This window comes from Panthera tigris, chromosome B3, assembly GCF_018350195.1.
Source record: "Panthera tigris isolate Pti1 chromosome B3, P.tigris_Pti1_mat1.1, whole genome shotgun sequence".
NCBI lineage: Eukaryota > Metazoa > Chordata > Mammalia > Carnivora > Felidae > Panthera > Panthera tigris.
In genome coordinates, this window is record NC_056665.1 from 38,665,301 (window position 1) to 38,687,862 (window position 22,562).

The 22,562-nt window shown below is 44.2% G+C and overlaps 2 protein-coding genes and 1 pseudogene across 5 annotated transcripts in view; 1 reads left to right on the forward strand and 2 right to left on the reverse strand.

Annotated features, from left to right (window-relative positions):
- Positions 1-434: 434 nt before the first annotated feature.
- On the forward strand, positions 435-13,791 carry LCTL (lactase like). 3 transcript variants are annotated; one of them, XM_007084533.3, is made up of 13 exons: positions 435-552; positions 950-1,113; positions 1,715-1,802; positions 2,073-2,182; positions 3,579-3,707; positions 3,809-3,904; positions 5,265-5,319; positions 5,627-5,788; positions 9,404-9,678; positions 10,215-10,341; positions 10,525-10,724; positions 12,173-12,236; positions 13,676-13,791. In XM_007084533.3, the coding sequence occupies exons 1-13, from the start codon at positions 435-437 to the stop codon at positions 13,789-13,791; spliced, it is 1,704 nt and encodes a 567-aa protein (XP_007084595.1). The 3 variants fall into 3 exon arrangements, with proteins under 3 accessions (XP_007084595.1, XP_042844516.1, XP_042844517.1); XM_042988582.1 differs by lacking the exons at positions 435-552; positions 950-1,113; positions 1,715-1,802; ... (1 more) ...; positions 10,525-10,724; positions 12,173-12,236 and having other exon boundaries at positions 3,618-3,707; XM_042988583.1 differs by lacking the exons at positions 435-552; positions 950-1,113; positions 1,715-1,802; ... (2 more) ...; positions 10,525-10,724; positions 12,173-12,236 and having other exon boundaries at positions 3,618-3,707.
- A 125-nt stretch (positions 13,792-13,916) lies between these two features.
- ZWILCH (zwilch kinetochore protein) overlaps positions 13,917-22,562 on the reverse strand; it is a 36,369-nt gene continuing 27,723 nt past the window's right edge. Inside the window, exons 15-19 of one of the 2 annotated variants that reach the window (XM_007084530.3) lie at positions 21,424-21,560; positions 20,173-20,268; positions 18,850-18,962; positions 15,016-15,130; positions 13,917-13,942 (exon numbers count right to left, since the gene is read on the reverse strand). In XM_007084530.3, the coding sequence (XP_007084592.1) occupies positions 15,042-15,130; positions 18,850-18,962; positions 20,173-20,268; positions 21,424-21,560 (435 nt within the window). In that variant the 3' untranslated portion in view covers positions 13,917-13,942; positions 15,016-15,041. Of the gene's footprint in view, positions 13,943-15,015; positions 15,131-16,002; positions 16,062-18,849; positions 18,963-20,172; positions 20,269-21,423; positions 21,561-22,562 lie in introns of those variants that run through there. The other variant, XM_042988581.1, reaches the window with a different exon arrangement.
- LOC122239764 lies at positions 15,302-15,422 on the reverse strand (annotated as a pseudogene).

A 22,562-nucleotide genomic window follows, 5' to 3' on the forward strand; every position in this document is an offset into this window, starting at 1 on the left:
CTGCACACGCCACGGTATATAGGTGGGGGTGCTGCAGGGGCTCTGGGGGCTGTCTCGCCTCCCCCACTGAGTGGAGCTTCCCTAAGGCAGCAGTGGTCTTCCCATGCAATCAGGGCCTCTCACAGGGTATGGGCTGGGTATCCCCCCGTCAGACGGGGAGCAGGGGTGGTTTGGAGCCTTGCGCATCACACCCGGAGCCCCCCAAGCCCAGTGTCCATCTCCTCCTTTATCAGACCTGGTGTTCAGCCTCAGCCTCTGCTGGTGGCTCCCAGCAGGGCAAGGGCCCAGCTCTCAAGAGAGAGCCAACGCCTCTCTAGATAGAGCAGCCCCGCCTCGTCCCATCTTCCTCCCCTCCTGACCTTTGCCCCCCCAAGCTGGGACCTGCCCCCCCCAGCCCTGGCTGCTTTTTCAGGAATGGGGGAGGGCCGGGTGCCATGAAGCCAGTGCGGGCTGTCCCACTTTGGTGGGTGCTACTGCTGGTGTCCAGGCTGGGGGCCACCAGGAAGGGATCCCCAGAAGAGGCCTCCTTCTACTATGGAACCTTCCCACTTGGTATGTCCAATCCTCTGTTGGTCTGTCCGTCTGTCTGTCAGCCTGCCCACCTTGGGCTGGCTTGCCAGAGAGTTTGGTGTTTTCGTTTCCCAACAGGTAGGATGGGAAAAGTAACTCCGTATCGTTGTTCTAAAATAAATGAATCTCCGAACAGATTTCTTTAAGCTTACTATACAGGCAGTTAACGTTAATCACAGCTAAAACTGTGCAAATTAAGTGTTTTAAATGTATTATGTCTGCCCTCACCCGGACCCATAGGTTCCCACTCGTAGGGAGCCGGGGGCAGGCGGCTGGGGAGGGGGCCTGCCCCGTGGCTGAGGACAAACAGCCCAGAGTCCAGGTGCTGGGTGGGGAGTGGGAAGGGGCCCAGGGCCCAGTGTGAGGTCTCTACTTGCAGGCTTCTCGTGGGGCGCGGGCAGTTCTGCCTTCCAGACAGAGGGAGCCTGGGACCAGGATGGGAAAGGGCCCAGCATTTGGGATGCCTTCACTCACAGTGGGAAGGGAAAGGTGCTTGGGGATGAGACAGCAGATGTGGCTTGTGATGGTTACTACAAAGTGCAGGTGAGTGATGAGTGTGTGTGCAGGTGAGTACGCACCTGAGAGGTGGACAGTGACACACTGGGGAGCCCGGAGGACAATGTCAATCTAGTGTTCTGCTAAACACCCCCTAGTCCACTGCAGGAAAAAGAGGTGGGGCTGTTGGTGGCTGGGGATTGGGGGGCAGGGGATGTGCAAGAGGTGGGAGGGTAGACGTTGGAGGAAAGGATAGCAGGGCCCCACCTGAGCCAGGGCCTTAGTCCAAGTGATGGACAGCTGAAAGGCTGGTGCCATGACCCTGGGGTCTACAGGCCACAGTAGCCTGAGCCCTTGGTCTCTGCTTGTGAATTGGCCCCCTGGAGGGGGTCCCTCTGCTCAGGACCCACTTTTCCTCTCTGGGCCGACTTCATCACCCAAGTTTATTAGGAACACCCCAGTTGACATCTCACAGCATCCCCATATCCTGCATTTAGTTGACTCTTAGCATATCCCTAGGAGAAAGGGGGCAGGTGCTTTCACACCCATTGTATGAATGAGAAGGAGTGAGCATGGGGTGGGGGGCAGCGTGAGCCCCGCCCCAGAGTCCTAGGTGACCATTCCCCACCTGGCACCCCTGTCTGCACAGGAGGACGTCGTTCTGCTGAGGGAGCTGCATGTGAACCACTATCGATTCTCCCTGTCTTGGCCTCGGCTCCTGCCCACAGGCATCCGAGGTGAGACAGGGCAGCCCCTCCCAAGCCCAAGTGCGGGTCCTTTTGGCCATGTCGGCTTTGAGGGGACACTATAGAGTGCTGGGGAGGGAGAGCAGCCTGGAACATGGCTTCTCTGGCAGCAGCCATTACAGGTTCTGCAGGCAGCTGGGCTCCCGTGTCGTATCAGACCCGGAATCGGGCCGCCTGGGGGTGATTTCGGGCCCAAGAAAGGCCACAGGGCCCAGGAGCACTGTGCTTCAGAAGGCCAACGCCCCCTTATTTCACCTTCAGCTGACAAGGTGAACAAGAGGGGAATCAAGTTTTACAGCGACTTCATCGATGCCCTCCTCAAGAGCAACATCACCCCCGTCGTGACCTTGCACCACTGGGATCTCCCGCAGGTGAGGCTAATGCAGCCCAGACGGAGGCCCGGGGGGCTCCGCTCAGCACGGGGAGCCTGATTTGGGGACTGGGGTTGGCAAGGCAGGGGCAGAGGCTGGGGTCTGGACTGGGAGATGGGAAGGAGTGAAGAAGTCTGACCCACCCATGGAGGACGTCGGGCTGGTTTAACTGATGTTTGTAACAGGTGATGAGAGCAGATTTCGATGTTTTCCAAAAACATTTGGCCTAAAAACAACAAACCAAACTAAAAACAAACCTCTTTTGAGTAAGATTTGATGACGTGGCATAATTAATGTACTTGTCTGAGCTGGTATCATAGGAGTACAGCCCCCCAAGCCATTTCTGTTGAGTCTCAACCTCACTGCCAGACCTGACTCTTCAAGCAATTCTTTCCTTCATTCCACAAGGCCCCCTGGGAGAGGAGCCGTGTGTGTCACTCTCTGTGACACAGGTCATAGGAGGTCAGAGAACAGAGATGTGGTCTCAGGGTCACATCTTGAATGTTGGAAAGAGGCAGGGGTCCCATCACTGCTTCACAGTGCTGGGCGTGGGGTGGAAGGGGTGCTCTGGTTTGAGGGGGCTTGGCAAGTGATGGGATTAAGAGTTTGGGGAGCAAGCAGGAGGAGGAGGTTTGGAGGCGTAGCTTGGGACCAGGCCCCAGAGGCCTTGACTGCCGAGCTAAGGCGACTGGGATCATTCTGCAGGAAGGGGAGCCACCGGAGACCTCTATGCTGGGACTGGGGCCATGGAGCAGACTTCAGGGAGACAAACCGGAAGCCTCATGCCAGCTTCTTCCCCCGCTTTCACTAACCTAGCCCTTTAGCATCCCCTCAAACCCACCAGGCAATCTCAGTGGAATGATGCATCTTGGGAAAACCCCACCTTCACAAGCAGATGCCTTTGGTTGGAAGAGAGTCCTCCACTGAAGAAGGCAGAGCCCCCCCCCCCCCTCACAATAGAGCTTCTGAGGTTCCTGACGTCCGCACGGCCCTCAAAATCCTAATCAGAGGTTCCATGTCCTGCATCATCTCTTATTTCTTCTGAATGTGTATTCGAGGTTCTTTTCCCAGGATCAGACCTCTCCCCCTCGGCCAGTGTCCTTAAATACTCAATCTATCACGTTCCTTCCAAGCGGGAGAGTCTCACAGCTTCTCTGTCCCTTCCCTCTTGTTTGTATAAGGTGTGACATGTCCCCACACTGATGTTGCCTCATGGTTCATTGCTGGCCACCATCCTCAAGTTGTCACATCCAAGGCCCCCCATCTTTGCTCTCCGTTGCTCTAAACAGCCTCTGTGGTTGTCATCACCCTTGTTTCTCCCACGAGCGTGGCCTATCGACTCCAAAAGTCTTTTCCGGAGACAGATCCTTGGGGCACCTGCTTCTCTCTCCACCAGCTGCTCCAGGTCAAGTACGGCGGGTGGCAGAATGTGAGCATGGCCAACTACTTCCGTGATTATGCCGATCTGTGCTTTGAGGCCTTTGGGGACCGGGTGAAGCACTGGATCACTTTCAGTGACCCTCGGGTAAGCAGGGCCCTTCTCCAGGGGGGAAGCCCCCCTTCCCGGACCACGGCGCTCCTGCTCCTTCTCACAGGCCCTGTGGGCCCCGCTTGCCACCCCTGTAGACGATGGCAGAAAAAGGCTATGAGACGGGCCACCACGCTCCCGGCTTGCAACTCCATGGCACGGGCCTGTACAAGGCGGCACACCATATCATTAAGGTGAGGTGGGTCCTTGTGGGAGTGAAGGTGGGGTTCAAGGCAGAGGGAACAACCCTCAGTGTCGGCTCAGCCTGCCCAAGGGGTCTGAGCCTGAGCTTCGTCATCTGCGGTTCCAGCATATTCCACCACACCTTCGCACCACTGACTTGCATCCCACGAGGATTTATGGAGGGAGTGCCCGGTCATCCAGTGCTGGGCACTTGCCGAGACAATAGAGTGGCTGCTCCCTAGAGCTTACAATCCAGTCAAGGGGATGGAGCGCATGCATGTGAAAACTTGTCACCTGCATGTCTAAACAGCCTTGTGAGGACTGGTGACAGGAAGAAGGGGCGGGACGCCAGTGAACCAGGGGCTAAAGTCTTCAATGAATGAGCGGCAGTAACTGGAGGTTGAAGGACAACGGTAAGGAGTTAGGAGTGTTTGTCTCAGAGCATGGACTTCAAAGGACCTGGGATTTTGGAAGGAGAAATAGTTTGGAAGCAGCAGGAAGGAGCAAGGCAGACACTACCCTAAGGTATGCGAGGTGTGAGGGGAAAGCTGGCGTCTTCTTGGAAGAGCTGCGTTGGGGATGTTCTTTGGGGCAGCCAAGCTCAGTAAGGGCACGGGACTGAAGGAGACAGAGGAGACGCTGGGGTGACTCAGGTATTACAAGGCTGCTGGAGAGGCTTTAGAAGGGGGAGGGACTGGGTCACACTGCAGGACACATAGGAGGGTACAGGCGATGTCGCCTAGGAAACAGGGATGTGAGGCATGACAGGATGGTCCCAGTGGACTCTCAGTGGAAGGGGACAATCTGATCAAGCAGGAAGCCAAGGGGCCCCTCAGTGACATACTAGACTCTCAAATTCCTGTCAGGGAGAGAACTTTCTCATTCCTTCTACGCTTGGCATAGGAGTCCTTAAACTGTGGATACTCGAAGGGCAGAGCTCTGAAGGCATCAGTGGGTCACCGGCAAGAGAGTATGGAGAGAAGGCATGTCAGCACATTTTCAATTCTAGTCTTAAGACTGTTCCAGATGCTTGGTATTTTCCTAACTTCCTGAGCAACTCTGGGAAAGGTATTGCCTAGTTAACCACCTAGAGAACGAGTAGGAACAACACAAGGAGCCTTAGCAAAAATCTTAGAAACAAGAAATATCACAAAGAGGTGGTTTGTGTGTTTGTGCCAGAGTGAGACAAGTTTCTCTACAGAACAAATGAAACACGTGCGTCTGGAGGTCAGAAGAAGGGAGACAAGGGATTGGGATAATCAAGGCTGGACCCAGGGAAAACCTGGGACTCTCAGTCAAATCAGATCCCTGGTCAGGACAGAGGGAGACGTGCGCCAGCCAGGCACCTCTGATGCACCCCTCTGTTTTCAGGCCCACGCCCAAGCCTGGCATTCCTACAACAGCACGTGGCGTGGCAAGCAGCGAGGTGAGCCTCACCACCCACATGCTAGGAACATACCCCCGGCAGGCTGATACCCTTCACCCCTGCCACCACCTGCCCTTTTTTTTTTTTTGAGAGAGCGCGAGAGTGAGGGAGAGGGGCATAGGGAAAGAGAGAGAGAGAGAGAAAGAGAGAGAGAGAGTGTCTTAAACAGGCTCCATATTCCCAGTGCGGAGCCCAACGTGAGGCTCGATCCCACAACCCCGGGACAATGACCTGAGCCAAAATCGAAGGGTCGGAAGCTCAACAAACTGAGCCACCCAGGCGCCCCTCCCCTGTTTTTTCTTTTAAGGTCTGGTGGGGATCTCATTAAACTGTGATTGGGGGGAGCCCATGGACATCAGTAGCCCCAAGGACATAGAAGCTGCCGAGAGATACCTACAGTTCTGCCTGGGCTGGTTTGCCAACCCCATCTATGCCGGCGACTACCCCCAAGTCATGAAGGACCGGATCGGTGAGCCACGTCACACTTTAGTTCCAGGCACCACAGCAACAGTACTGAGCCCAGGTGAAGGGGTGGAGAGGCGGGAGACAGGGGTGGAGGAACACGCTGGGCTTGGGTGAGGCACTCAAGGGATAGCCCAGCCCCCAAGGAACTGAGAACTGGTTTTTTGAGTTGGGGCGAGGGGAGGAAGGACACATCCCCAGACGTGGAGATTGGGAGTTTCAGAACCCAGGGGGAAACACAGCAATTTTCTGGGCTGCTTTCTTTTGCGTTCTGCCGTCCTGCCTCTCTCTCCCCACTCCACTCCATCTCATTTTAAGTGAAGTAAGAGAGAGAGGTCAAAGACACGGTCATGGGCAGTGTCAGTTCTATTGTTGGTTCTATTACTTGAGGAATGCTTTCCAAGCTCTGGTTTCCACAGTGTCTGAGAAGAGAATAAAGACACATAGAGCTCCCAAGGCTGAATCAAGTTGGGTGCGTTTAAGTGCCATATAACAGAAAATGCCAACTAAAATGGCTTGAAAAGTAGGGGATTTATCATCCCAGGTACTGAGTCCAGAAGAGGTGATCCAGGGCCGGGTAATCCAGCCTTCAGGGATGTCTTTGTGGACCAAGGCTCATTCCATCTTTGACTCTGGCACCTTAGCCAGCCCATCAATGCTCCTATCAGCCACAAAATGGCTGCAGAAGCTTCAGGCATCATGTCTTCCCACATCACATCTTTCCAGAAAAACGGAAAGAGCTCCAGCATAACCATTTTTTAAGAACAAGGAAAATCTCCCCAGAAAACAACCTCCACTCACAACCAACTTCCCTACAAGGGATGTCCTCAAGGGATGGAACTGTCACATGCCCCAGAAAATGCCTTAGACCACCAGGACCTCAGAGGCTGGGGAAGCCAGGACTCTCATCAAGGATATGGCCCCTTGGAAGAGGATGTGGAAGAGGATAAGAAAGAAGACAGGCCTGGCGTTACTGACTTGGGGGGCAGCCAATCGTGTCTGGCCACACGAATCTAAAAGTATTATCTCTGTTTATTTAGAGGTATCGGTCTGCGTGCCCCTAAAAAAAGAGACAAGGTTAAGATTGTAAATAGGTTACAATCTCACACGGCAAGGCTATTTTGGATGTTTGACTAAGAACTGTCGACATTTCAAAATTGTCTCTTTCTAAGGCACCACTTATCAGACTTACCTGGAATCTTCTGACTCTGCCGCTAACCGGTGAGCGGTTCTGGGCACGGTGTCTCACCTCTTCGGCTGTCATTTTTATCATCTGAAAAGGAAGGATTACACAAATAATCTCTAAAAATCCCTTGGCAATAACTAGGTCCGTGACACATCTATCTATGCACATGTGTTCAAAATCCCGAGAAGGATTTCCTCAAGGTGCACAAGGAAAAGCCCTCAGGACGGGGCCGGCACCCCGCTCTGCAGGCACAGCCCGTCATTCACACGGCACATTCACTCTCGGGACCCTCGGAGGCCGTAGCGGGAGCCACAGCAGGATGGCACTAAAGGAGCCGAATTATTGCTCATAGGACAGTTCTTGGGCTTAAGGCCAGTAATTCCAGACTCCGTCCGCTCCAATTTTGTGGCAACTCTAATGGAAACCGGGCTGAGTTTTTCCTTATATGATGTGTACGGAAGGATTCTCTGAGCAGTTCATGTTTTCTTTAGTGAAAGCATTCTGCCAGAAATCTTGTACACAAATTACTTCCAGGCATCTTATAAGCGCAATAAATATGTGAACAAAAGTACTTCTAGGCCCGTGCTGTCCAACAGAACTTCCAGTGATGATGGAGAGAAGTTCTGTATCTGTGACTTCTGATATGAGAGTCTGGAGTCATTTGTGTCTATTTAAATTTAAGTTTTTTAAAAATTAAAAACGTGGTCCTTCAGTGTGACTGACCCAGAGATACAGTCACACTGGCCATAGTCCAATGGCCACATGTAGCCAGTGGCTACTGTATTAGACGGTCCAGAGACAATGCCTGGTGGTTTTTCTCAAGTTACTGAATGTAACTGAAAAAAACACACTAAGATCATAAAGGTATTTGATAATACAAGCTTTTCACCCATTTAAAAACCAATAGCCTCTTTGGAAACATTTTTATGGTTCTATTTTACAACTCATACCAATGTTAGTCTTCTTTATTCATTTAAAACCCCTTTCTTTCTTTTTTTTGCATACGTTCTACAAAGACACGCAGGTTTCAAATTTTTTAAAGTACAAGAGAGTACAGGCAGACAGCCTCTCCTCTGCTGTCCTGCCCACCACTCCCCTCCAGTGTATTCGATAAACTTCTATCACCTAAAAAAAAAAAAAAAAGAGAGAGAGAGACAGAGAGTAAAAAGTGAGAAGTCAAGCTTCCCTCCCTCCCTCTCCTCATTGCTTCCAGCCCCTGGGAGGAAGCATACTTCCAGAGATGGATTGTGCCCATGTGGGCAAAAACACTGCTGCTCCTTGTGTGTAGTTGTTAAACGCAATTCTTTGCATCTTCCACTTAAAACATGTGTCCTGGCATTCTTTCCATGTTGGCAATAGTGCTGGTATATAGTCATCATTCTGATGACTTCACAGAGCTGTACGGACATACAGATCTATTTAAACAGTCTCTCGAGAGACATTTGTTTGCAATCTTTTGCTACTCAATCTACAATGAAGATCCCTGTATACATCCTTTTACACGTGCAAGTAAAAGGTAGGATGAACAGATATGGAAATGATCAGGGAAAGGACCTACCTTCAATTTAAAAAAAAATTTTTTTTAACACTTATTCATTTTTTGAGAGGCAGAGAGACAGGGAGACAGAGAATCCGAAGCAGGCTCCAGGCTCTGAGCTGTCAGCACAAGGCCCGATGCAGGGCTCGAACTCATGAACTGCGAGATCATGACCTGAACCAAAGTCAGACGCTTAACCGACTGAGCCACCCAGGCGCCCCTCCTTTTACAGTTTTAAATGCTAGGACAAAATTTCCCGACACAGAGGTCGTACCAGCCTACACTACAACAGTACGTGAATGTGACCGTATGTCCCCACCCATGGCCCGCACCACCAATGACCTTCCACATCTCTTCCCAGAGGCAAGCAAAATTACCAATTTTGTATTTAAGCATATAGGCATCTAAGGCCACATTTTTCCATATAGCCACAATGTTGCCTGCATACCACTTACTGAGTAATCTATGGAACATATCACTTTAAATTTTTTTAAATTTATTTTGAGAGACAGAGAAAGAGAAACCATGAATGACGGAGGGGCAGAGGGAGAGAATTCCAAGCGAGCTCTGTGCTGACACAGTGCAGACGCAGGGCTCTAACCCACAAACTGAGATCATGAGCCAAAATCAAGAGTCAGACGCTTAACCAACTGAGCCACCCAGGCGTCCCTGAAAATATAGTTTTTGCGCAATATAAACTTTAAAAATTTTGAATAGTATTCAAATGTTAAAATTCCAGCTTAAAAGGCTAAGGTTATATTTTCCATACAAACGAATCCCAAAGGCCGGGATCTGGACGGCAGCTTTTATGTCAATGTGCCACTACGATCGTGGTAGGAACAGCAAAAGAATCGTGAGAAAGTAAAACTTGGTGAAATTCTGTTTTTCTCTCTCAATAGGGAAAAAGAGTGCAGAGCAAGGCCTGGACATGTCAAGGTTACCGGTGTTCTCGCTCCAGGAGAAGAGCTACATCAAAGGCACATCTGATTTCTTGGGATTAGGTCACTTTACCACTCGGTACATCACAGAAAGGAACTACCCCTCCCGCCAGGGGCCCAGCTACCACAATGACCGTGACTTAGTAGAGCTGGTTGACCCGAACTGGCCTGACCTGGGGTCGACGTGGCCACAGTCTGTGCCGTGGGGGTTTAGGAGGCTTCTCCACTTCGCTCAGGTGATTATCACATTCGGCTATTTCACGGGCACTTTTTACCCCAATTCATGATCTTACAGCTTAGGCCCAGGGGCCTACATTTTAGTTTAAGTTTTTATTTGAATTCCAATCAGTCAGAGTGCCTACATCTTCAAGTTAATAAAACAAGCTCGGTTAGTTGTTCTTCAGAGGCCACCAGATACGGGCTTTACAGGCCAACGCTGACTATGAGGAACCGCTTCAACGTATGTACCTGTGGCTACAAATTCTCATCCCACGTTTATTTCGCTCTTCTCACTTGAAATATGTGAGAAAGAACACAGCCTGAGGTATATTTTCTCTACAATGATGCTGATTGAGAAATGTAGTCTTTCATATGAACTTTGTCCTGTCTACACTCACCTCCAGGTAAATGTGTAAACTGGCATCCACTAAATGCTAAACACACTCGATTAGAATAGAGCAGGCTTGACTCAGTGCTCGCATGTGCCTCAGACTCGGAAACCCAATTGGAGGTCGGAATTTTTAAGATATTCCTTACTATGACTCACTTTCAGACTCAATACGGCAACCCTCCCATCTATGTGACAGAAAATGGAGCATCTCAAAAACTACACTGTACTCAATTATGTGACGAGTGGAGAATTCAGTACCTTAAAGGCTACATAAACGAAATGCTAAAAGGTGAGCTATAGACCAACACTGTCTTCACAAATTTTGTTTAACTTGGACAGAATTTGATAACACACGTGACCGGCTGAAGCTTGTTTCTGAATCTCATAAATGAATGCATTTAAAATTATCTTCACAGTATTATGTTTCCAAGTAAATGAAATATATTAAAAATGGAACAAAATGTCTTTGCAGCTATAAAAGATGGTGTTAATATCAAAGGGTATACTTCCTGGTCTTTGTTGGATAAGTTTGAATGGGAGAAAGGATATTCAGACAGATACGGATTCTACTATGTCGAATTTAACAACAGAAATAAGCCACGCTATCCAAAGGCGTCAGTTCAATATTACAAGAAGATTATCACCGCCAATGGGTTTCCCAATCGAAGAGAGGTAGGACAAATTATTGAGGTTGCTTGTTCTAGACTGCATTTTTAAATAATCTCTACAGCCAGGGTGGGGTTCAAACTCACAACCCCAAGATCATGAGTCGGAGGCTCTTCCGACTGAGCCAGCCAGGTGCCCCTCACTTGTTCTAGATTTTGAAAGAGCTAAGCAGCTTGGGTGAGGAGGGTGGTGAGACTCCCTCCTCCCTTCTCCATGGAGAACAGGGTTTTGTGGGCCTTTGTCTCTTCCCCTAACTTGTGCCACCTCTTTGCTCATTTGCTTAGAATGGAGTAAACCTGCCTTAAAATTAAATCCTAACTTTAAAATTTGTTTTTGTAACATTTATTCATTTTTGTGAGAGAGACAGAGCATGAGCGGGGAAGGGGCAGAGAGAGAGAGGGAGACACAGAATCCGAAGCAGGCTCCAGGTTCTGAGCCCCATGCGGGACTTGAACTCACAGAGTACGAGATCATGAACTGAGCTGAAGTCGGACACCCAACTGACTGAGCCACCCAGACACCCCAAATCCTAACTTTTAAAATTCAGTCCTAACTCACAGAGCGTGAAGGGCAAACTAGTTATGTACGAATCCTGAATGTTTTAGGTTATGACAGTCAGTAGAGACTTCTAGTTAAATGTTCTAAATGTTATATTTTAATGCAAATAAATACTGCCTATTTACTCTTCAACATATGTGAAAACAGTTACAGTAAATAACAGTAAAATAAATGTATAATGACCACACAACTTTCACTTCTTTTCCCACTAGTTCCAAAGTGAGATTAAAAATAATTCATCTTAATATTAATAATCCTTTAAAACCTACCAAACATTTTCAGTAACCTACAAATGTTTCTACCAGCTAAGTTGCTATCGATGACAGGCAATTAAAATTGTAATTTAGAATGTCTTCATAAAGAAAATTTCTAAAAAGAAATCTCACTTGTTTACCAACATTCTTTTAGGGTGAGCCCCCTGGCACCATAAAGAAGCAGTGACTGATAGGCATTCACTAGTCTGGCGTTTCTAGAAAAGCGCTAGATTGTAAGCTCCTCAAGAATAAAGACTTCTTTTTTTTTTTTTTTTTTTTTAAACTCCCTCACAAAGATGCACATAGGTATTCAATAAATATTAACTAAACTTCAGGCAGATTTAAATTTGTCTTAATCCTACATTATTTTAAAACTGATTTCAGGGGCATATGGGTGGCCCAGTCAGTTAAGTGTCTGACTCTTAATTTCAGCTCAGGTCAAGATCTCATGGTCTTGAGATGGAGCCCACGTTGGGATCTTCGGCTGGGCACGAAGCCTGCTTAAGATTCTCTCCCTCTCCCTCTGCTCCTCCCTCATTCATGGGCTCTCTCTCAAAAAAAAAAAACAAAAACAAAAACAAGATTTCAAACTGCAAAAAATTAGTCTAAGATGACATTACTTATCTAGTGGATTTTTATTAGGTGGAAAGTTGGTATCTCAAAGCCTTGGAAACTTGTGCAATCAACAATCAGATGCTTGCTGCAGGTGAGTGTATTTTAATTCTTCCCTTTGACAACTAAGGCACATAATTATACATATAATGATGTTACCAAAACCTCAAAATGTGGATCTACGTGAAGTCAATCTTTCCAAAACACACAATTAAAAATGAATTTTTTCCTTCACTTTGAAGCAATGTCAAATTTCTATTTTATAAGAATTTCAAATATTTTAAAAATCTACCAGAAAAGAGAAATATTGTATCCACTCTAGTTTTATTTTTCTGAATCATACTGTCAACTTATAAACTTATTTTTGTTATAGTGGGCTTTGTGGAAGGAGGGAAAAATGGAACCATATTCAAATAGAATAAACATCGAAAAGTCAAAGAACACTCCAGATTTTATATTCACTCATTCAGCAAGTAATTAGTAAGCACTCACTATTAGCTAGGGGGTGTTGTAACTAGAATACAGCAATAAATAAAACAAGGTCCCTGACTTCATGGAAGGCACGGTTCCCAAGGTTCAGAGATGTGGAATAACAAAGACGCATCTACACATCAACAAGGCCAGCACAGATCATTTGTTTCTTTGAATTCGGTCTTTCTCTATGAGGGCAATCAGAGAAATATACTTCCTGTTTTAACAAACCCATCTTTAATGTGGTATCGGAGGTGGAAAGTGCTAGACCAAACAAATCCTACCAATTCAGCTATTTTCATAGCTGTTTTATACCACTGTGCCCTGCTCCCATCTGAATAACCAGGTAATATTAAGGATGTATATTCCTTTAAACCAAAATAAACTTATTTAATCACCTAGACATATGATGTAGAATTTACTGCTGAGCCTATGAAATCTGTGGGAGCAGGGTCTGTGCCTTATTTATCTCTGTAGCCAGGGTGCCTGGCACAAAACCTGCAGTAGGAATTACATACATGTTCATTAATATAATCACGTATGTGAAATACACTTACTATTCAACTCTTCAAGATACTTACTTAACAGTGCAAGAATTCCCACAAAAATATGGCAACTCCTCCACCTCTTAAGATACATCTTTGAATAACATCTTTGAAAGGTTGGGAGACGTTGGCCAAGGATTTTCCTTTCATAAATCCCCCCAGTGAAAATTACAGAAACCAGGGAACATGGCTGTCAATATTCTCACATTAATTTATGGTAAGTGAAAGTATAACACGCATTTAGACTTTATTCCAGTACCTACGGAAGAACCAAATGTAGGCAATCTTTATTCCATATTTTCTGAAGGATATTACAAAGCCCTCACATAATTGTTTTTACATAACATTTTATAATGTTAAGAGAACCACGTTCTCTTTTATAGCAAGTGAGATTAATTACAAAGCTGGATGATGCCATTTTCCAAGTTTTCCCCAATGCAGGGGAATCTTTCCAGATGAAGCTATATTCACTAAAATGACGACACTCTCATTTGTGGTGTTCTCTCTCCCGTTTCAGAGCCGTTACTAAGTCACATGCAGATGGTGACAGAGATCGTGGTACCTACAGTCTGCACGCTTTGCATACTAATCTCCGCAGTTCTCCTGATGCTCCTCCTTCAGAGCCAGAGCTGAGACCGGGTTACCCATTTTATAGATCCATCTTTCGTAAAGAATCCTCTGGACATTCCTCCTTTTTCTGCCTTGAAGGTTTATATACATTTCTGGTTTCAGGCTCTGTGATAATGGGTTTTTTTTGGTGTTGTTTTGTTTGTTTTGGCTTGTGCTACGATTTAAAAATTAGAAAATAAAAATAAGCATGAATGAAGTAAAAATCACCTGTCAGAGTCAATGTTAATATTTTGCTATTATGCATCTACTTTCACTTTACAAAAAAGGAATCACAGTGCACAAATTATTTTGTTACTTTTTTTCCTTTTAAAAATCTGTCCAGTAATATTACTTTCATGTGGAAATAACTGCCATCTTAGCACTGTCCTACACAGGATGGACAGGATGGACAGTCAATCATCTGCACATAATAACAATCCCTTCAGGTTCTGAATTCTATCAAGCAACCAGGGAAACGCATTAGGTGGGTACCAAGTAAATGAGCACGTACACTTTTCTGAGATAAACTTTCTTCCACTAAACGTAATTAACTTCATTAAAGTACCTTAAAGAAATACGTCTAATATCTTCTCTGTGCCTAGATATTCTGTTTTGTTTTGTTTTTTTAATAAAGGTCCATTTTACTCTTAACTATGCTAAATTGATAGAATTAAACAATATCTATTTATTTGGAGACAAAACATGACTTAAGAAAGAATAAGAGACATTTTATTCATTACCTGATTCTATTGTTTCTAAAACACAAAAACAGTAAGACAGCAGAAACTGCTATTGCATTAATTTTCTTGGTTAATATTATCTTAAACATTTTAAAAGGGTGTTTACATCTGGGGCTTAGTCCTACAACTGGGCTGGGGTAGATTTGTTTTTAATAGAACTCTGCTTTCAACATCAATCGATAGGCTCCTTCGGGGTTTTTCTCTCACATCAATGTTTTTGAAATCAAACTCTCTACTATACATAGAGATTTAAAATGCAAAGACATTACCACTCAAAAATATGTTTTCGTTTCTCTGGCTTCAAGATTAATCTGGCTTACTGAGAAGGTAAAAAGGAAATTAAAGACGTGCATTGCTCAATAACATCTGATAAGCCTTTTACAGGATTACTGAAAAATTATCCATATTCCAAATGTATTAAATCAATACTTCTGTTGTAGAAAACACTAGAACATAAGATACTTAATACACTACAAAGTATCTGGAGAACAAAAAGCGGACATACTACCTTACAGAGGACTCCATCGGCACACTTCACTTGAAATGCACCTGGCTGCAGGTGACCATGTTAGTATAGAACGTCCTTTCTTCCAGGCTACCGTTTAACGTTAATTCAGAAACATCTGTAACCAGATAGAGATCAGAATTGCTTACCAGCCTGCTGGCTTTTCTACCACATACACTGCTGACTTTTATAATAGTCAAGAGGTAATATGAATGGCATGTGTCTTCTATTTTGAATTTAGGGGACAAAAACCAGCGTGGACAATTCTTTTAAATGGTAAACTTTGATGCATTGAAAACATGACTAAAGAAAATACAAAGCAGATTTGTTTTAATTCTATATTTTTCAATTAGCAATAATAGCGCCTCAGATAAATCTCACTGGCTACGATACTGCCACTTCACAAAGCTTAATTCTCTTTTTAATTGGGGAACATACTGCTCTATTTTTGTGCCTCATCCACTATAGTTCAACTCTTTTTTCCAATCTTAACATATATTTTGGAAAACAATTTCTACTTGAGATTTCTAGTCTTAGGGCTAGGCAAATATGCACTTTTTTTCTCTGCTGAAGACTGCTGTATTTCAAAAACAAATGCAATTAACATTTAGATGAGCTTATGTTCACTTTCTTGTGGGTCAACATTTTGGTTTCCATATTCCCACCATGATCAACAATCACCTGCAGAGTACCCACAGGGCGAGCAGCACTCTCCCAGACGCTGTTGTTCGCTCCCGTTCACCCCAAATCATTATTTTCTTCCCGACATTTCTTCTCTCTTAGGTCTTCCTGATTTTGATCTCAATGTTTTACAACAGTATCACAATATTAGATATCTTGAAAAGCTAGTATTGGACCTAAGTGCTCAGTTCAGTCCAATGAAGCAGAAAGCCTAACCTCTTAAATGCATATAATCTTTGGCAAAAAATAAATCATGACTGAGCTTTAACATTTACAACTGGGGCTTTGTAGGAATAGCCCATGACTTACAAATGAGGGCGTCCTTCACCAGTGGGTCTTGCTTTGGGCTGGAGGTGACAGAATAATTTCTAGACAAACACATCAGGAATATACAATGGGTAGAAGAGGTTATAAAATTCTAGCCAAAATGGAGTATGTGAGTGGTTTTCCAAGCACGCAAATATAGGATTTCATAAGAATTCTTTATTTTCATAGGAGTCACTGGACCAAGTATTTATTCATAAATTGTTTTAACTCAAACATTCAAAATAACTTTCACTCCTTTTTGAAGTAATCTGCATCAAAAAGACTCTAGAAGATACGTTCACTCTACTGCACTTATCCAGCATCATTGAAAAAAGGTGTTAATCTTGCATGAATTTCCTCATAAAACACGTTTAATCTTTATGTAATAAAATTTATTTAAAACAGCATTTTCCAAAACGTATCACATATGTTCACAGCTTTAAAACTTTCTTTTTAATCATAAAATATAGATCTTTTTAAACAACATTTGCAGTTAAAACAAAATGCTTCCATTGGTGGTTCTCAAACTAGTTGCACAATGGAATCACCCGGAGAATTTTTTAACAAGTCACTGCTGTCCAGGCGGTAGCTCCAAAGATTCTGACTTACTTGGTCTTGTTATTAAGACTTTAAAAGCTCCTTAAGTGATTTTAATGTTCACCTAAAGCTAGGAACCACCCCTGCCCTCACCATGCCACACCTCAGGGTTAAAATTTTATTGTATCCTTCCAGACCTTTTCTTATGCCTCTGTCTCCATATTTTTTCCAGGCTTTTAATACTGTAAACAATACCACACTTAATAAGCTTGTGCATAGGTCTTCTTGCACATGTCTGGTTTTATGTATGGAATAAATCCCTACTAAAAAAACTGCTGGGCCAAAAATTGTATTTTAAAATATCGGTGGATATCGCCCTCCACAGAAGCTATGCAAACTTATACTTCAATCGGTAACGTGTGAGGTTGACCGCCTGCCTGTTCACATCCTCGCCAGTACCGTGATAACAAATTTTTTGATCTTTGCTTATCTGACAGGCAAAAGATGGTATCTCTATAATATAAATATGCATTTCTCTTATCATAAGTGGGCCTGGGCAGCTTTCATTCTCAAGATGACATCTGAATTTCCTCTTTGGCAAACTGTTCATCTTACTTGCATTTTTCTATTGAGTTATTAACATATTTTTCTTACTGATTTGCAAGTTCTTTATGTAGTAGGCAATGTAGCCTCTTTTCCGAACATGAGCTGCAAATTACTCTTCCTTGTTTATCATTTGCTTTGCCTCTGGTATTTTTTTGTCATGCTGCAACTTTTCTAATTTTATATGGTTGATTTTTCAAGCTTTATACCCTCCAGGTTTCATATCACACTTAGAAAAGACAGGATGATTTTAACTGATGGTTCTCAGGAAAATTTTTCCATTTCTTTAGGGCTTTTACTATTCAGCCATATGAATAGAGAAGTTTCCATCATGCTTGAATCAAAAAATATTTGGGGGAGAATAAACCTTTCATGGAAACAATTTTGCAAGGTATCAATCTAGAACTATTTGTAGAGTTCTGTAGTTCAATAACCAGCACTGGTTGACTACAGGCTTCTGAAATCTTTTCAGATGGTCTTAAAACTATTAGATATGAGGAGCGCCTGGGTGGCTCAGTCAGTTAAGCGTCCGACTTCAGCTCAGGTCACGATCTCACAGTCTGTGAGTTCGAGCCCCGCGTCGGGCTCTGTGCTGACTGCTCAGAGCCTGGAGCCTATTTCAGATTCTGTGTCTCCCTCTCTCTCTGCCCCTCCCCTGCTCATTCTCTGCCTCTGTCTCAAAAATAAATAAACATTTAAAAAATTAAAAAAAAAAAAACAAAAAACGATTAGATATGATTTTAGATAATCACTGCAATATCTGAATGAAGCCTTTTAAATCTACACAAAGAGAGGACAGAATCTTGCAATCCACATACTTGAAAATAAAAGTTTTACAGGTGCTTACTAAAGGAGGAATACTTGGAGCTGGCTTATTACACCAAGGGCTCAAACGCATTCTCTGACTGATGTGGACCATCTGTGACAGAACATTAGAAAGCTCGGGGCACCTAGGAACCTTGGTGGCTCAGTCAGTTAAGTATCCGACTCTGGATTTCGGCACAGGTCATGATCTCACAGCTCGCGAGATGGAGCCCTGCATCTGGCACTGCGCTGACCTCACGGAGCCTGCTTGAGATTCATTCTCTCTCTCTCTCTCTCTCTCTCTCTCTGCCCCTCCCATGCTCACACGTGCTTGCCCCCCTCTCAAAAATAAATACACATTAAAAAAAAAATCTCAGGGCACCTGGGTAGCTCAGTCAGTTAAACGTTCAACTCTTGGTTTTGACTGAGATCTGATCTCATGGTTTCACGAGTTCGAGCCTCGCGCCGGGGCTCTGCACTGGCAGCACAGAGCCTGCTTGGGATTCTCTCTCTCTGCCCCTCCCCTGCTTGTGCTCTCTCTCAAAAATAAATAAATAAACAAAAAAATCTCAACCTTTTCCCAGCACTCCCGGAAAAGACATCAGGGTAGAAATATCATCACTGAAAGAGTGCACAGAAGTGTGAAGTATGAGCTAGCATTTCAACCTTCTAATCTATTTTTGCTCCTTGTATCCCTATTGCTTGACCTCTTTTAATAAAAGTTCCTCTATCCAGGATGAGAAACAGCACTCTCCCGTGATTTTTTCCCCCAGAAAAAATACGTTTTACACCTAGAGTTCAGGAAAATTATTTAAAACTGGGCACAAGAGCTACCATAATGTGCCAGTAAAGATTCAGTTTATTTTCTACTGGAATTTATCTGAATAGATTACAAACCATCTTTACCAGGTTTGTGGAAACTCAGATGGTCTACAGGTGCACTGTCACTCAGCTGCCAAACCGTTTTCACCTTCTTCTGACCACCACTGATTTCCACTTTCCATTTCTGTGGCTTCTCACTAAGGAAAGAAGAAACATCAAAGGGGAAAAAAAAGCCCCAGTTATTCCCTTCCTTCCTTTTATACTCATAATTAGCGAAGTCCTCACGTGAGAGGCACTGAGAAAGAAGAGATGAACAGGTCGCAACTCTAAATTTCGGGGTTTGAGTCTGAACTACCTACAGGACACTGAAGTTGGGGATTTACACCTAATTTAGAAACATGAATCTGAAGCTCAGGAGAAGCTAGCGATGGGAGTTATGAATTCTCATTAGCCCAGAGGAATTGAGGCTTTGAGTGTGAGTCCAATCACCCAGGGAAGACGGAAAGCAAGAAGAAAAGAAGGCAGAAGGTGGAGTTCTGGTGAAAAGCCACACAAGAAGCAGGCAGAGGAAGACCCTGAAGAGAGAACTCCTCTCGGCCTTGGAGGAGGACCAGAGAGGTGGAATTAACATTAACACAGAACGCTGTGTCACAGAAATGAAGAAAAGGGACGGAGATCCAAGAAAGGAATAGTGTTAAATACCAAAGAGCCTTCTAAGTGCCTACTCATCAGGAGAAAGAATTGGGGGGGCCAGCTGATTACACCAGGGGTTAAAGCACACTCTTTTACTGGCAAGTTGTCCACTGGATTTGGTAATTAGAAGGCCACCAGTGATCTCGGCCGGAGCAGTTTCAAGGAATGACAGGGTTTGGCTACGAGGGAACAAAATAGAGGGAGGGTAAAAACAGAGTGGCTTCGGTATGAGAGAAATTTCAAGCACATTACCTGTTGAGGGAAGAGCCGAGGAACCTATCATTTGACACAGCCTGAGTCCATGTGGATGGCCAATCTGTCACCTTAGCCTCATAGTCCCATACCTCCCCAATCCCAAACCCTCTCATTCCTCACAGGCATATCCTCGACTTGTCGTCATTACCCCGATCACTTTCTTCCCAATCTGTCATTTCCCTTCTGCCTACACTTTCTGCCCTATACTGTGAAGGAATTACAAGTGGAGAGAAAAATGAAAGACTAGAGGCCCAGTGGTAGAAAAAGAGAAGACAAAAGGTCTGGGAGAGGAGAGAGGGTGAACTCTACCAGATGGCAGTCAAAGAGCAGGACAGAGATGATTAAGGTTTCAGAGGTGGAGCACAGCTCTTGGTCACGAGACCCCCAGGGAAAGGACAGAGGAGTTGCCCAGGAATTATGGCCAGACTTAAAGTATAATTTAATTATTAAGTTGCTGACCTTTGATATAAGCTTTTTACAGCAGTTGGTCTGACTGGCAGCTGAAAAATGTGTTGCTCATCAAGAGGATTTTGTTTGTAGTATTTTATGCAGGATCTAAAACAAACAGAAAACAACAAAAAAAGAACTTCTTCTGGAAAAAAAAATGTCCCTTGGAGATAAAGGCTTTCTGGTAATCTAAAGCTCATAAGAGAAACATTTCACCCAGTACCACTAACCAAAACAACAGCAGAAGAATAATTTCAGGGGCACAACAGTAAACAAAAAAACAATGCCTCCTCCCCCCCCAACAAAAAAGTTAGGTTGTTTTTTATTTTGAAAGGATATCTCAATTTTTTTTTCAATTTGTAAAAATTAATAGAAGGTCTATTAAGTTAAGCCAAAGTAAAGGCCTAACTAAGTGGGGGAGGAAGTGATATCAGAAAAAGAAAACCAGTAAGAATCAAAAGAGAGACAAAGATACAGCCTCCATGGTTTTCAGATTCTGGGGAATTAAAGAGTTAACTCAATTACACTATTCATCTTTAATGAAAATAAATGTTACATTCTGTAAACAATAATAATTTCAAATATTTCCCTTTACAACTGAGGCAAATTCTAAATTCGGGAAAGGCAATGGTACATTTCCTTCCACAGGGAAAAAGAAACCCAGTCCTTCCACTGGATGGCTCACTCATTTCAACCGTGAGGCTTCAAATACACATAAGACACCGGCAACCCATGTAGGAGGCTCATTCCAAACTGTTTCTAGCCAAACTGATCGGCAGAATCTCTAAAATTACAGCAGTGCTATTGGCAGAAGTCGGATAATAATATTTGGTTTCGTTCAATTACCACTGGAGGTCTAGCAATGATTACTTTGGCCCAAATGTATAAGGCTATAAAGAAAAGAAGAAGGAAATATTCATGAAGCACCCATTAGGTGTCAGGTACTTTAGACACATTACATCATTTCATCCTGACGACAAACACGTCAAGTTATTAGTTCCTGTTTACAGATAAGAAAATAAGATGCAGCGAAAGGAAACTTCCTCAGAAAGTCCCAAAATGCTAGAGCCAAGTATCAAACCTGAGTCCTTCTGAATCCAAAGCCTTTCCTTCCTCTGACAGGGGCTCAGAACCATTCTGCTACTGTGAAGACAGGGTGTACAGATTCTACCCAAACTGATAATAAAAACTGCACACATTTTGGCCCCGCCTATTTCATAAGAGACTACATTTTTATGTGGAAGGAACAAGAGCAATACTTACTGTGTTAAAGCAAAGAGGAGTTCATGTTGGGGTTTAATGAAAAGCATGCAACTGACTAATATTTCTAGAATATGGTGGAGTTTTTGAACACGACACACCTGTTCTTGTATATCTACTGATGGAGTTATGAAATATTCCTGGAACAGAAAACAGCAAAATAAGGAGTTAAAGAGCACGAGCAATCTTGGGGCACTTGGGTGGCTCAGTCAGTTAAGTGTCCAACTCTTGGTTTCGGCTCAGGTCATTGTCTCACACTCCTGGGTTCTAGCCCTGCAGTGACGGTACGGAGCCTGCTTGGGATTCTGTCTCCCTCCCTCTCTGCCCCTCCCCTGCTCACACTCTCTGTCTTAAAAATAAATAAACATTAAAAAAAAAAAAAAAGAAGAAGAAGAAAAGCAATCTTTAGGAAGAATATGGCTATGCTTGCTAAGCCTAAACTATGCTTAATTAATAGGGGGGTAAAAAATGGAGGCAGCCAGACAGAATTTACCACCTTTCAATACTACTGCTCAAACTAAACTATAAGCAAAATTGTCACTGAGAACATGCTCAGCAAACTGTTACATTATCTGGTTAACACAAATTCGAGAACTGCCTCACCAAGGAGGCCCAAGTGGGTAACTAATACTACCCACCAAGCTCTCCAGATGGAATGACTGGCAAATCCACAAGATAATTCTTAACTTCAATACCCTTGCCAGGTTGATGGGAGTGTCCACCTCTAAAAACAGGTAACAAGTACCAAGAAATTAATCAAGTGTATTGATAAGCTTCCAGTCACATCTGAAACTGGTAAATAGGTACCACCCTTTGAAAAAAGAAATTTGGCAATGTATGTCAAGCATCATAGAATACTCAGACCTCATCCTATTTCTGACAAAACATCCAAAGGAAATAATCCACGGTAAATAACGGTAGGCAGAATTCTATGATGGCCCCCAAGATTCCCACCACCTGAAATACACATCTTGTAATAATCCCTTCTCCTTCATAGGCCAGAACTTGACAGATGGTGCTTCCATGATTAGGTTACTAAGTGACTGACTTTGAATTGATCAAAAGGGAGACTGTCACTATGACCTACCTAATCAGGTGAGCCTTTTAAAAGAAGGTGAAGCATTAGAGATGCTCTCCTCCTG

Bases quoted from the DNA above. Each gene is read 5' to 3' on its own strand.
- LCTL (XM_007084533.3), top strand. From the start codon at position 435: ATGAAGCCAGTGCGGGCTGTCCCACTTTGGTGGGTGCTACTGCTGGTG. The intron at 3,905-5,264 runs GTGAGGTGGGTC...CTCTGTTTTCAG, and splicing joins CGGCACACCATATCATTAAG to GCCCACGCCCAAGCCTGGCA. The intron at 10,342-10,524 runs GTGAGCTATAGA...ATGTCTTTGCAG, and splicing joins CATAAACGAAATGCTAAAAG to CTATAAAAGATGGTGTTAAT.